Source organism: Bicyclus anynana, chromosome 7 (assembly GCF_947172395.1).
Source record: "Bicyclus anynana chromosome 7, ilBicAnyn1.1, whole genome shotgun sequence".
Classification (NCBI taxonomy): domain Eukaryota; kingdom Metazoa; phylum Arthropoda; class Insecta; order Lepidoptera; family Nymphalidae; genus Bicyclus; species Bicyclus anynana.
In genome coordinates, this window is record NC_069089.1 from 16816610 (window position 1) to 16832644 (window position 16035).

Genomic DNA, 16035 nt, shown 5'->3' on the forward strand with positions numbered 1-16035 from the left:
GAGGTAAGTATTTTAATATGCGTTTTATTTCAGGTAAAACGCTGCTATTAAAATATTGACCGTAACTGGAAACTTTATATTGAGAGCCTGTTTGTTTTCGCCTGGTGACGCCACATTATGGTATTATTTCGCCAATGTGATTATTAAAATAAAACTTTTTATAACAATATTATCTCTAATTCGATTAGGCTTTATTTAGAGAACAAACTAGTAACGAAGTTTGACTTACTGTGTCTGTGCATAATACAATATTCCATTTTGTTGGAATGTAGCAAAAATACATGTCTACGGTACAATGGTAGCCAGTAATAAGTATCTATTGTCTGTGGATATTATTTATTCAAACTGTCAACTCTTTGACATTCAAGTGTCATTATATGTCATCAGCCATTTACTATATTTTACAAATATTAATAAATAGAACAGTTAGCAGTGCTTAACGTGTTTTCGTTCATCTCGCGACTCCAACTCTCAGCACATTCAAAAATAAATCAATGAACTATAAACATACCATACATTTTTTGAATTGGAGTTCAATACTTTTAATTTTAGGGATCATATAATTGATATTCACACTAAATTATTTAGGAAAAACACTGCTGACCGATATAGTCGTTATGAAGATTTCTTACGTGACGTCTTTACTCATTCTGCTATAACCATATGCGGGGCGGTTTTTTTTAAAAAAAAAAAAAAAAAAATTTATTACAAAGAAATTAATATTAATTCTTGCTGCATTTAGTCGTAGTGGATAGTTATTTTATTTAATAATGAAATAGACTTATTATTTCCTAAAGAAAAATTATGATAGTGATTATTTTATTTACAAATAATTTCCAGCCAGAGTAAATACTTCTATCGGTTTTTGAGCCAAATTGCGGCCAAAATTGAATAAAATCATCAGATTTTATACTATGTTATCCCTATAATAAGTAATGTTAGGTCATATACACGCCTTTCAGAGTGTACCCACAAAAATATAACTATTGAAAAAATAACTTATTAAGAAGTTACTGACATTCCAAACTGGTGGCATGGAATTTTTAGGCTTTATTAACAATTTGGTATGAATTTAAGGATATACTTTACAAAGTTATTGATCTCTTAAGTAGGTTACTTGAAGATTCTAGAAACTAAAACTGAGTCAGTTCTTAGACATTAGGTCATATAATGTACTAAAACTTTTACTTTTACACAAGCCGATTTTTAAGTTTTGACAGGAAATTAAAAATAATTTCAGGTGTTCCCATATTTCTTGAAGACTCCCTCTAACAGTTTTGTAACTGCTAAGTCCGTTGTCGTGATTATAATAAATTTGTCTTCATTCTATAGAATTATCGGTACTGCTAGCACTCGGAATCTGAGAGAGATCCAAATGACATAAGACTTACTCTTATCAAGGCTATTAAATATATTCCTGTCAACCGATTCTGATGATTCTCTGAGAATCAGTGTAAGTGGTGGCGATACCATAAAGCAAGTGGGAAATTCCCTATACACACTGTACACATCGTATAAAACAACATGAGCGTAAGTTACATCTCGGGATACGTACAAGTAATCATGGACTACGTGTACCTTATTTAATGAGTCAGATCAGAATAGATCAGTCACCGACATACCCTATTTCACAATCACTTTTTCTATGCTACAGTAATGAAAGCGCCAAGTATGGAAGATGGCGATGTTGTATAACAAGTGATTTGCATGCTTGTTGTTCCTGCCGCGTATACTATTGTGTACTGTTGTGAACTTAGTGATAGTCTAATTAAGGTTACTAGACAAAGATCTTGCAATTTTAACTGTTATATTCTATATTTAAACTCATTTCTCTTTTCCTCCGTAATATGTAACGGCAGTCATTTTGTCCAATTGAATGTTGCTTAGGAGGTGAGTTTGATTCTAGGGACATATACGAGTAGTATGACATACATTTCCTTTTTATTGGAATGCAGTACCTATTCCTCTCGTGACCATGAATACCTCAGAGGGTGAATGTTTAGTAACGCTGCCCAAGCGTGGTCAAAGGCATCTGCTACTAACAAAAACACTGGCTGAGGGTGTCAGTGAAGTAGGTAGCTAGCAGTCTGATTATATTAAACAAGGTCATTCATTCATTCAATGGTAACGGGCAAGTTTTCGATATAGTCTACATCTACGCTTCGTATTATTTTCTTAGTAAATGATAAAATTGTCTATTCTTAATTCTACATATCTCTTACAAAACATGCTGCGAATTCGATAGCATTGAGAAAGTATTTGAGAAAGAGACATGCATAGTTCAAATGACAAGGAAGTAATGTCCAACAATTAATTCCCTGTATACAAAACGTAGGAAGCACCTTTGGGATTTTATTACATACACATGCAAGTAGGCTTGTGTCTATTCTTCAAACTGAGTTTTTGATGCTGTGCGTATTTAGCAAGTGGAAATGAGGTTAAATATTGGTCCGGCTTCAGTATTAGCAACGGAGCATGGTGCTTTTATGATCCTTTGTATTTCATTAAGTAGACAATTGTTGATATTTCTTCCAAAACAGGAGTGTGGAACGATATTCCATATAGATTAAGAAAAACACGAGGTTATTCGAGAGAACGGTAGGAGATAACCTCAGATTAACCTCTGTACGTTTCTGGTGCCACCATTTTCTCCCATTGAAAAAGGTGGTGAAAAAGGTGGCTAAAAAGACCGCTTGAAATGAAGTCTATCTCAAAATACTTTATGTTTTCTGGATGCATTAAACTTTAAAGCATACATAATACCCATGATGGGCCTCGAGCCCCTGAAAAAGGATTCATTTAGAATCCTTTGTTTTAATAGAAATTTATATGTTACCGCTTATGCGTTTTTCTACATTTGCTAGGTGACGGAGGGTATCATAATATGTTTTACCTTTTCGTTTGTTTCTAAGTTTTATGAAACCTGGAGTATGGTTATAAATTTTGCAAATAATAAACTGTATACATCCAGTAATACCTTTAGAAAACTTTGATGTATTCGGAAAAATAAGTTTCCTGCCTTTAACCTCTATACCAAAATGTACATGATGTTTTAATCTGACGCTTTCATTCATCAGATTTTTACGCCATTGTTACAAAGTAATTAATTCACCCATTGGTTACAAATCTAGTTGGCCTATTCACTATTTTGGTCTTTATTATCAACCTATATCAATTGGAAAAATGTCATTTACCTACTGTGGGATATTCACGAGTAAGCAATAAATGACATTTTTACATAGAAACTCAATTTTGTATATGTCAACTAGCAAACGTAAAGATAGTGAGTCAGCCTGCAAGGGCTTTAGGACATTAGTTTCTTGTACATTGCTGATAAACACCCTGCGAGAGTGGATTATAATGATCATACAAGCAAGGCTGCGCAAGCGTTCCAAGCGATGGAATCTTAACATTTTTCATGCATTACCCTCGCGAGGGGTGGCGATCACACACACACGACATCGACAAGGGTATTTGAATAATTTATATAGATAGATAAGATATTCGTATCCATACATCATTGATAAACACCCCGCGAGGGTGGATTGTATTGATCATGCAAGCAAGGCTGTGCATGAACGTGTGTGCATTACAGATATGTATATTCCGTGTTGTATGTTCCACGCGATGGAACATTACTCTACATGCATACGCCCGCGACGGTGGCGATCAAGGACACCGGTATTTGAATAATTTATATAAAGAGATAAACACCCCGCGAGGGTGGGTTGTAATTATCATGCAAGCATGGCTGTGCATGAGCGTTTGCGCATTGTATGTATATTCCGTGTTGTGTGTTCTACGTGATGAAATTTCAACACTATTCGTGCCTTGCCCATGCGAGAGGCGGCGATCCTCAGTATTTGACTGGAAATACGTCTAGGAATGTTAACACTTTCTATAACCTCGTCCCCATGAGGGGCGGTAATCTATTAGTCCGGTATTTGACTGTGCAAATACGTCTAGGAATATTTAAACTTTCTATACCTTACTCAGTAAGTTGGTTTTGCAAATACGTCCAGGAACGTTAAAAAACTGTGTATACCTTGCCCCCGCGAGGGGCGGTAATCTATTAGACCTATATTTGACTGCAAATGTATCCAGCGACGTTAACAGTGTCTACGCCTTGCCCCTGCGTGGGGTGGCGATTTATAAGGCCAGTAATTTACATCCAATCAAAATTCCTGTGCTAAATTCTGGCGGGATTTGTGAACCTTTTTTTCAATGCCGGTTTGAATTGGAGTAACAATATGTTTGAGTAACTTCCAAAAACTCTTTGTCTAACTTGTCTTCGAGCATTCGTAATTTATGTACTCCTCTGAAACGAAAGCCATTGGCCACGCGTTCGTTTTGCAGTATATATGTTAGACAACAGTCTATTGCTAGAACGTTCACTTTGGTTTCTGAGTTCACATTTTTAGGAAGCCCGCTGGGCCCCGCCACTTTTAATACTATTTTAACTGTTGAAAAATAACTACAAAGAAAATATTATTACACGCAAGTACGAAAACATTTGCAAAAAAGCAAGACTTTCAAACACATGAAGTAGTGATCCGAACGGAAAAACCGTTAAAATAATGATCACGTACTATTTTCAAATGAAATTTGAAATTTTTACATAATTTAACGTCAAATATAAAAAAAAATAAGTAAATTAACTAATAACTTGCAAAATGTAAAATGTCAGTAATTAATTAAAAATAATTGTATTAGTAATCAAAATAAAAACTTAAGTGACTTATATTGTTATCTTCAATTATCCGAAATAATAATAATGACTAAGTTGAATTCCATTCCGTTAATTATTACTTACTTACAAAGTTAACATTCCAACTAAGAATCAACTAACTTATGCAGTTAGATCGCTTAGTTCTAGCCTTCAAACGTTTAGTTTATATAGTAGAAGTTGTAAACCAAGTTCACAAGTAACATACCTAAACCTATAACTTTCCTGTTCTCTAATAAACAAAGAATCATTAAATTAATCTATACAATTATTATGGAGTAAGAGCCGTAGACATCTATACTAATATTATAAAGCTGAAGAGTTTGTTTGTTTGTTTGTTTGATTGAACGCGCTAATCTCAGGAACTACTGGTCCGATTTGAAAAATTCTTTCAGTGTTAGATAGCCCATTTATCGAGGAAGGCTATAGGCTATATATTATCCCGGTATTCCTACGGGAACGGGAACCACGCGGGTGAAACCGCGCGGCGTCAGCTAGTATAAACATATACATCGATGCTGAGATCATGTCATAGCCAAAAATACCTCAGTTTATAAAGGCTAAAAGTTTGTTAGCCTGTGCTCCTACCCAGTGGTGTGCTTAAGGCTTTTAACAAGGCTACAAGCGTACAACTATAGTATAAACTGAAAATGTATTTTCCAGTAATAATGAATGCTTAATGAGTTCTGAGGGTAGACAGTGCCTTTTGAATGTATGTAAGTACGGTAGCCAATTATAGAATCCGGATGACTGGGAGGGACTTAGGAGACTTAGAGTCAAAATACTCATTTTTAAAGGAGCATTTAACCGTATTTATGTATAATTAAAATTATAATTCATGCTACGTAAATATTAAAAGAAAAAAAATATTTATAAATATACAAAGTAACCGTACTACGAGTATATTCGTAGCAACACAGGGGATTTTTCTCGTCATAAGCCAGTTACGACCTGACGTGACAGTTCGTAACGAACATGTACACGTCAAAACCACCGAACAGGACAGACTGGTGACATAAAGGTTTTGAAATTTTGGCTTTATTCGCAATGCTATGCGGAAGACCAGCCTTAATAGGCCAGTCGATTCAGAGAAATAACAAGCGATAAAGCCAAGAAAAGCATCTGTCAACAGCGCAAGTTAAATGGAATTCGTAAAAGAATAATTTATGATAAAAGGAGTTTCAGTATGAAGAAAGTAATAATGGCTCATGAAATGAAAAGAGAAAAAGATGAAAAAGTAGCTAAGGCTAAGTTACAAGACATCGAGTCACTAAGCGGAAAAGAGCAGCTTTATGGGACAAAGAAATTCAATTGAATTTGTGTAAGGCAGTAATAACATTTTTCATGTTAATAATAAAAAAAAATACTGCTTGGAGTTAGGCAGTCAAATATTTGACTATGTCTTCCTAGTCCAAGGAAAAGGAAGAAAAAGGAAAGGAAGGAATCAAGGTTTCTAGGTACAATATCCCTCTGTTGTACCATTCTCTCAGTAAAAGATAACATGGTTACCAATTTAAACAAATGAGGTCGATGGTTTTTTAAGAAAATTTCATGTAGGTATATATACTGCCTTATTCTCTATTCTTTCTTTATTCATAAAAAACACATGGAAAATTGTTGCAAAGTAGTAGAAAGTGACCTAAAAGGTTAAAGTAATAAAACCTATAAACCTGCAACTCCTAACAATTCTTCACTCCAAACGTAAGCCACTGTGACTATGTGAGCGAGCTAAGCCCTCGCCGACATGCACACAAGCGTATTTATAGTAGCGTAGCGATACGTCAAGGGCTCCCAATTCGGGGCACATTAAACGGTTTACGAATACTGCGATTACACACTATCTATGTGTTATAAATCTATGCTTGTAAGACACAAACCCAGCATGCAAACTTAAATTTATAGTAAATTTTGTATAGTTGCCTTATTTTTTCAGTTAACAGATGTGGCTTTAACTCATGAGGTCCTGAGTTCAAGTCCTAGATTGGGATATGAAATATTGGTACCTTTTTTCAAGAAACTCTCATTAAAATTGTGAAGAGAACTTGAACTTGAAGAGAACGGGGTAATTTTTATTTTGTAAATAACTATTACAAAAGCTAACCTTATCAGCTCTCAGCTTGCCAACCCGAATTGGAGCAGTGTGGTAGGTTTAAGCTCTATAACTCCTCTCTCAAAAGGATGGAAGTATGCCGTTAAAATAGGCTGATGATAAATAAATAAATAAATAAAATAAAATAAAATAGCCTTTAATAATGAAGATTTTGTACATTTAAATTATGTCCTAATCTCATTGTGCCTCATGGCAAAGGCCTCCTCCAGCTCCCGCCAGTGTTTCCTGTCCAGAGCTACTCTTCTCCAGAATGGGCCAGCTGTAAGCTTCAGCTCGTCTTTCCACCGTCTATGCTGCCGTCCCTTTTTCCGTCTCCCATTGCGAGGGCACCATTGTGTGACAAGGGTACTCCACTTTTCTTGAGGATCCCGAAGCATATGACCTGTACATCTCCACTTAAGCTGGTCCATCCTGGTTAAAATGTCGGTAACTCTGGTCCTTTTCCTTATATCAAGGCTTCTTATCCTGTCTCTTTTCTTTACTCCCACCATGCTACGCTCCATTGCCCTCTGGCATTTCTGAAGGCCTGTGGGCCCTGTTTAGCGCCCAGGTTTCAGGCTGATGATGATATATTGCAATTAAATGAGAACTTATACATGGTAATTGCAAATAAAGCCAATAATCCATAAAATGGGATACATGGAACGTAATAAAATACACAGAAGTCGATGATATAATATTTCATCCGCAGAATTCAATCAGGAAAGTAAGTGGCAATACTTTAATACTTTTATCTCGCGTATATCGTTCTCATTTTCCTGAAGGTGTTGACGCGTACATACAAGGAGTACGGGGGCGGAATTTATTCGGGCATATTTTGTTAGGATTTCAGGGCACGTCCTATGGGTCGTTTGTCATGGGCCAAAAAGTTGGGCTAAGGGTTTTTGGGCCGCATGGTCGTACGGCCTGCTGGCTCTTCCGAATCCCTTACCTTTTGTACGGACTTTATGCACCAATAAATATGATAACGGATATCATACTAATATATTTTTTTATTCTTTAGTTAGCCTATGACCCACGATTATGGTTGCACGTTATCATTGGTTACTTGAGAAAATATATGACCAAACATTAGTAATTATCAAATCGTTAATTCTTTTACACAAATGCACAGTTTTTAATAAATTGTGTAATTGATTTGTGTCTGTCGGTCACATTTGACCATGAATGTCATGTTTTACGGTATATTCTGGGTTTGATTCCCAATTCTTGATTGATTATTTTAAATATCATAAAATATTTCGTATATAGTATGTCGTTATTTACCGCTAGATCAGAGATAAATGTTTGAGTATGATTGTGATGGTAAGTGATAATACAGAACATGATAAAAAGCCTTTGCTGAGAATGCTATACTGTAAACTTAATGTGATGGAAGGGTATCTACATAATAATATCATTGCAGTGTGCATCGAGTTGTGTGCAATTTAACATCGAATCGATAATACTTTTTTTAAGTAAAATAAAAATATATAAACCATAATTATAACACTTGGCACTTGGTAACCAATCCCAGAAAGACACCGTTTCGTGGAATCACTCAATGACAAAAAGCAGTAGGTACATTCGGCCACTGAAATATTTATAGCCCACTAAATAAAAGTTGAGGAATAAATTCATTCAACACTCGGACGATAAGCGGTTTTCACGACATTAGCCAAATGCGTCACCGCGCCGTAAAATTATTTCCAGCTAAAGTACAGGTTGTATGTACAAAGGCAGGTAAACAAATTGTTTGCGACCTAGGGAAATCCACTTTTCCCAAGCGAATACAAAGTAATAAACAGACGCGTTGCGATCGATAGATTAGTGATTACTTTTATGACAAGCTTTTAGTCGATGTGACTAAAGTGACAATCTACGAATGAGTCATCCAGCCGTAGATTTCCAATTAAAATTCACGTCGTAAAGAAAACATTACAACCTAGGGAAATCCACCTTTTCCCTAAACCGAGGGACAACTTTTCATTGATGCCCTTATAGTTTTTATCTTGAACATTCTGCCGTACGTTTCTTCTCTCGGGCCCGCTACATTCTCCGGCTACGGGTTGTTACAAAGCTACTGACATGTACTGACAGTACCTGGTGACTGAGGCAAAAATGAAAGATACTTGGTCAATGATCGATAAGTATCTTTATCTATGTATGTATAAGTTTGCCTACCTTTGATACGATTGGCTAACAAACTCTCAGCTGTTCAACACAATAGGCGACAAAGATTTATCAAACACGACGCCTGCGACTTCGTACGCGAGGAATTTACTTTTTCACAAATCCCTCAGGAACCATGGATTTTTCCGGGATAAAAAGTAGCCTATGTGTTAGTTTATACTATAATCTATCTATACTTTAATTTTCAGGTGATTCGGTTCAGTAGTCGTGGTGTGAAAGAGTAACAAACATTCATACCATCAAAATCATCAGTTTTTTGAAATCTTGGAAAACCATAGATTTTTTAGGACTTTGTGTTAATCCAGATTAAAATCTATTTCCATTCCAAATTTCAACCAAATCGGTTCAGTAATTGCGGCGTTAAAGAGTAGCAAACATCCAAACATACAAACTTTCGCGTTTATAATATTAGTAGGATTTAAACATTTCTTAAAGATTTAATTGTTGGCCTTGGTTGATTTATTATAATTATACTACAAGCAATATAGTTAAGAAAATAAATCAAAGATTTACGTCTGTTCGGGATAAAAAAATGACAAAAGACCAGACGCGAAAAAATATGACAGTGAGGTATTCTTAAAACTGAGTTCCGAGACTTCCTCTATTTGTTTACGTGGCCCTGCCGTGCCATAATTAGGGCCAGTTACGACACGTTCTAAATTTAAACAGCCCTCAATGGGTTTAGAAGAGATTTAAGAAGTGACTTTGTAATTGAACGGTGTCAAGTCAACATCTTAGAACGCACATAACAGAGAGAGAGAGAATCATATGCTGGAAGTATGTTTCAATAACTTTGCCATATAAATTTTTAAATTAAAAAAACTAGAAATTCAAGCGAGCAAAATTGGCGAGCCTCCTACGTCATTAAGATAGTTAATTAATGAGCAATACTTGATCTTAATTAATATGTGGGATTAAAATAATGCAGTATCTGTTGTATAATTGGCTAACGCTTAAGTAGAATCACGAATAGAATGGCTGGTATTTTTCAAATACACACATAACATTAAATTAATATATTGAGATATACGAAAGCCAGATCTCTAAGAGGGGTTATTAGGTCAACACACGAGGAGGCGCTTAGCATTGACTGCTGTTTATATTTAATTTAAAAAGGCACTCATTACAGAATAGTAGGCCAGCTTTAAGTGTGCGCTGGCCAGCGGAAGTCGTGCATGAAATCAGCTAAAGAGCGTACCACTTATTTCAGTTTTAATAGAAAAAAATCGAATGCAATGACGTGATGAATATAACCGTTGGCAAATTAACTCTAATGCAAGCAATTAATTAAATAATTTGTAAATACAATGTAGAATATACTAAATATCACGGTATAAATGTAATTAAAAAGATTTGTCATCCGAGTATGTTTGTCTGTATAAACTTGTAAACTAGTAATTTCGACTTGTAACTTAAACTATGCTTTAAAAGTCTAAAACAATGAGCCGCTGGAGAATCAAGCGTCTCTTATGCCTGAAGCAATGCACGGATAGCGTACCCTTAATAATCGCTATTGGTTTATTTTGTAGAATTTATTTGACATTTTGTTTATTTATACATCTTAATATATAAACTGTTATTAGTGTATCTATTTTGAACATATTCGAGTACCTATGTGTATGTATTAACAAAATTAAACAAAACGTACAACGAGAGAAATATTGCTGTGTACTTTATGAACTGCTTTTGAAGTAAGTTTGTTTTGGTAAGATCTTATAAAATTTAAAATTATAAAACATTTAGCCCTCATTCGCACGAGAGTCTTTTTAACGGACGTTAAAAAAAGAGTTTAAATATAGAATGAAGTTAAGTTAAGGTCTATTTACGACGCCCAAAATTTAAAACTCACTGTAACGGTCATCACTGCTCGAAAAAAAGGTTTGTGACATATGAACATATATACATATGCATTTGTTGTATCTGAACGCTTTATTAACGTCCGTTAAAAAAACTCTAGTACGAATAAGGGGATTAGGGTAAACAATCATAATATTAATAAAAACAATCTATCATCTGAATAATACTCAATAAACGCGTCAGATTAAATACTAGCTAAAACATGTGTTTGTGGGTTGCAACTTTGCAACCTTTCCTTCGTAATCCCAAAATCTTATTTTCGGATCTTCTACCAGTATATGCTATATCGAAATCACACATACATTAATCGTATTTTAAAATAAAGCTCTAAACGTAGGCGTCCACAGATCCGCATCCTATGCATTGGACGCATCGCATGAAACGGATTGTAGTATTCTTTGTATACAAAGTCATACAAGTGCGTTCACTGATCCGCATCGTACGGATCGCATCGAATGGATTTATCTAAAGTAAAATCAAAAATTCGTTTCATGCGATTCGTCCAATACGTACAATGCGGATATGTGGACGCCTACCATTACAAACCTTAGAGCCGCAAGCGATTTCGTAGTAAGTCTTAAGTTATCAAATACAGTACAACGAACATGTCTACACATGCCACCGAACATGCTTCCGGTGATGTACTCGACATCTCCAACCATGTTACACTGCTCTAAACAACGTCGGCTGTTCCCCACCCTTTTGATGTTAACAACTTTGTATGCTAATCATTAATCTCCATAAAAACGTTTGTTTGTTTGTAATTTTTTTTCTAATTATTTTAGTTGAAAATTTTATTTAGATAAAATTGTACAGTTAAAACTGCGCAGTTTAAACTGAGGGTCAGTAGCCCGCATTACATGGCTTGTGTAGGAACTTTGATTATCATGTTTTTTTCATTATTTTACTATGTTTAATTTAATTTCTGAAATCTCAAATCTAACTCAAATCACTATAGAGGAATAAACTTCCAATTCGTTTTATTAACCGACTTCAAAAAGGAGGACGTAATCAATTCATTGAATCTTGAGAACTGCACCATAACGATTCAAAAGTAAGAGAACAACAGCAAAATGCAATTCTTTATAAATACATACATTTCAAAGAACAAAATGGAGTTATGTAAGAATGGAACCTATAAACAAACATCAAAATTAAAAAAAAACATGATGTTTAATTTAAAAAGAAAAATTATGTTTAAAATTCTAGAAACCCTTAACATTGTAACACTGCGACGCACGCAAGCACATGGCGGCCCTATAAAATTAGTTGTTTACAAATACATTTACACTATTTATATCTTCAGGAACTCATAGTTTATTGATAGTAACAGTAGAAACATTTATATCAAATGCAAATTGGACTATTAAAGAAGCTCTCTCTCCGCGTCGTGTTCCCCATTACTGAGGGTCGTGACCCCTATCACACATTCACGACTTTTTCCCGCACGATGTCACGCCATGCGGCTCGGCTTTTCGCGACTTGTACTTTTGTATCGAGAGTGGTGCGGATTTGATCTGACCAACGCATCGGGCTACGTCCCTGAGGTCTTTTCCCTTCCACTTTGCCAGTGATAACAAGTTGATCTAGGTTATCTCCTTCTCTCCTGGCAATGTGACCGAAGTACTCGAGGATCCTGTGAAGACAGGTGGTTGAAAGTCTTTTCGAGATGTTGAGTTGTTTCAACACCGATGCATTGGTCTTATGCGCTGTCCAGGGAATACGGAGCATTCTTCGCCGGCACCACATCTCAAAGAAGCATTTAATATCGAAACGCTAGTTTGTGTCCAATCTTCTAGAAATGATTGTCTTCAACATTGTGATACTACGACGGTGCGAGCACGTGGCAGCCCTATAAAACGAGTTGTTTACAAACACGACCTATTTATATCTCCAGGAACTAATAGTTTATTGAAAGTAACAAAATTCTAGTTACATTCTTTAAAATGTAGTTATCATCCACTTATTCTAACACACGTAAATATTATGCCTAGTTATCAGATTTCTCAATGATAATAATTTCATTATTATCAGCGGGTGGACGTCCACTGCTGGACTTATGCCTCTTGCATGGACTTGCAAACACAACGGTCTCGAGCCGCCAGCGTCCAGCGGCTGCTTGCAACACGCTTGACGTCCGCTGTCCACTTAATGGTAAGTCGACCACGTCCATAGACTCTTTGAACTATGTAGTCTGCCCATTACCATGCTATGCTGAGGTATGTCAGTGACTTTAGTTCGTCTGCCGATATTCTAATTTCTGATTCGATCACGCAGAGAAACTTCAATCTTAACTCGCGCCATCGCCCGCAGAGTGATTTTGAGCGATTTCCAGATCGATTTTTTACTTTTATGAAGTAACAAAAAACATAGTTGTATTATAGGAAGATGAATGAAATTAGTTAGTAATTCTCAAGTTATGGCCAAAGGAAACGAGCATTAATTTTTTTATATATTTCTAGCAGAGTACCACAACTTGTCTCACTTTGAACCGTTCTAACTTTCTTTCTAAAGTTATCAACAATTATTATACATCAATTATCATACATATAATTGATACATCGTGGATCACTCTATCTATTGTTAAAAATCAGACGGAAATCCTTTCAGTACCTCGGCGGACAGACTGACAGACGACGCGAATGATTTTCTTTCATAAAAGTATAGTTATAGAGAGTAGGAAGGTATTTGGCAGCAATTCTGTCCCAAGAACTCCACTCACACGCGTAGGTACACATAACAAGGACACCGCACCCTAATATAAAGCGAGACGAACTTAAGCATTCGGCACATCCCATTAACGAGTCGTCTAATCCGAAGTTCGCGGACCAGCTCATTAGACGGTGTTTACTGCCAACTTTCCTGTCTTTGATGTTACCGCCACAAAGTGGGGGTCCTTAGCGCCTTGGGTTTCACGCTTGCGTGGCAATTAATCTTTTCTAACCAAATCTATTTGATCTAGTCCAACTTTTACTATAGAACATCCAGACAAGGATGCATCATTCTATTAGGTCCTTTTTATTCCACGTTCTGAGTTGTGACTCATACGAGGAATGACATGTTCTTCTTAATCGTGCACTTTTATGAGAGTAGTCGTAGTTGCTACTATTTGCGATGACAAAATAATTTTCTACTTTTGGGGGTAGAATGTGCTGTGGGAACATTTGACTATTCATTTGAAAGTTATTGGTCCTTGAGCCGAGGAAAAAAATCATGACTTGCTCATTCAGGCTCAAATTTTATATTAATTATTTACTAAATACCGTCTTTTATTCATTTACTTTAAAAGCAACTTAATCTGAAATCATAGAAACTGTCATACTAAGAAATCATAATGAAATTTAAAGTCAAGCACTTCTTTAGAACTATTCACAAAATTCAATCATCAATGCAATTCGGTAATAATAACAGCTGTCGTCTTATCTGTTTTCTTTTTTTAAAATTTAGATTGGATAAAAACAAGATTAAAAAAATACTTTTACATCTAATAGGTACTTCTAAGAAGATAAAATTTTCTATTCTAGCTTTGAAGCAATTCAAAAACCTTACGTCTTTGATGTTTCCTCGACAATGTGGGTGTCTTGGGAGGCTTAGAGTGCGACCTGACACTCCTGTAGCAATGGACCTCCTCTTTCCCCTTCTTCGCCAGTTTGAAGCCGGAGAACATTTCACAACAACACAACACACACAACACAGATCACTGAGAACACAGACACACACAAATCCATCTTCATATTGTGTTGGGTACGTGCGTGCGCGCAGACGTTTCAGACGCGATTCCATACGACGTGCGTTGTTTTGTCGGCACGCGTTCGTTATATATAGAACTCCGTCGGTCGCTACGTCCGTTAGATATTTTTTTGTTATTAATAAACAAGTAGGCAAAGTGATGGTGAACTGGATTTTTGGGTTAAGCTTGCGTTACATTTTATTGTCATACGACTATTAGTTTTGATAATATTTTATTTATTTTTCTGTTTGTATTTTTAGGGTTTTTATATTCAGTTTTATATTACATTTTTACGATCGGAATGGAGATATTTTATGTCACAGCATAATATAGAGACTAGGTCAGAGGATAGACTTAATTTTAAACACAAATTTTTGTTTAACTCTAGATAGCTGCCTGCTATGCCATAGAATTTAAATTTAAATATATTTCAGTTTACTTTGCAAGTGTTTTTGAATCATATAAAGAAACTTGAGATAAAAAATCACTTTTTAAATTTTCTGTGCGTATCGGGTAGGTCTGAAAATCGGCCTACATCTATTTTTCATACCCCTAAATGATAATGGTGAGCCATCCCAAATTTTATTTTTCTTCATGAACATCCAATTTATAATATCAAATTAATAATAACCGTAAGTTTCGTATTCCGTAAAGCCTATTATCCATTATCCATAGCATTCTCTATGATAACCACGAAGGGTTGTCAATAAGCACCAGGTGATATTTTTTACCTTCAATTTATTATTTTATCAGTTAGCATTAAAAAATAGTGAATACGAAATCACGTGACTTAAAAGTTAATAGCCTGTTGGTAAATTTCGCATATGTCCACTAACATACGTCAAAGTCAGTGAATTGGCCTGCAGGTGTTACAATAGCACATAAGTCATTACACATATAAAATCAGGGCAGTAGCTAATAACGGCACAATATTCCCTTCATATCATGACGTCTCAATAAAAGAACTGAAACAGAAACGCGGCATGCCCGAGTAATAAATTCATACAAAAACGCAGCGTACGAATGTTTGGTTTACGGTAGTGTATAAATGTTGGGATAATAAAATATGATGGACGACGTAAGGCAGCCTTTCATGTCTGCTCCGAGCAGCGTGTTTGTTTGGTTATTTAGAATAATAAATAATTAATACACTAGATAAATATACGCACATAGACAGAGAATAAAAACTTTCAAAACCAATTTCAAAACTGTAATTTAAATAGTTCAACCGCCCGCATAGAAGCCACGTGGTTAGTTTAAGCTTTAAATGGAAAGTAACATGGACTTATTTTAGTGATTGGTGGTACAGGGCCAAGTCGACCAACCAACCCGTTGGGCGGATTCAGTCAAGGCTGCATATATTCACTAATGATGGAGTGTTACCACATTGCAGTCAATCTCCAACAGTGGAGGAATATTGCTGGAATGACGACGACGACT

General features: G+C 35.6%; 1 protein-coding gene across 2 annotated transcripts in view; it reads right to left on the reverse strand.

Annotated features, from left to right (window-relative positions):
* LOC112044095 (glutamate receptor-interacting protein 2) overlaps positions 1-16035 on the reverse strand; it is a 336756-nt gene that overhangs the window by 65895 nt on the left and 254826 nt on the right. The window contains exon 1 of one of the 2 annotated variants that reach the window (XM_024079836.2): positions 14415-14651. The exons of the other annotated variant lie outside the window; for it this stretch is intronic. Within the exon in view, the coding sequence (XP_023935604.2) occupies positions 14415-14532 (118 nt within the window). The 5' untranslated portion in view covers positions 14533-14651. Of the gene's footprint in view, positions 1-14414; positions 14652-16035 lie in introns of those variants that run through there. 2 annotated transcript variants of the gene reach the window in all.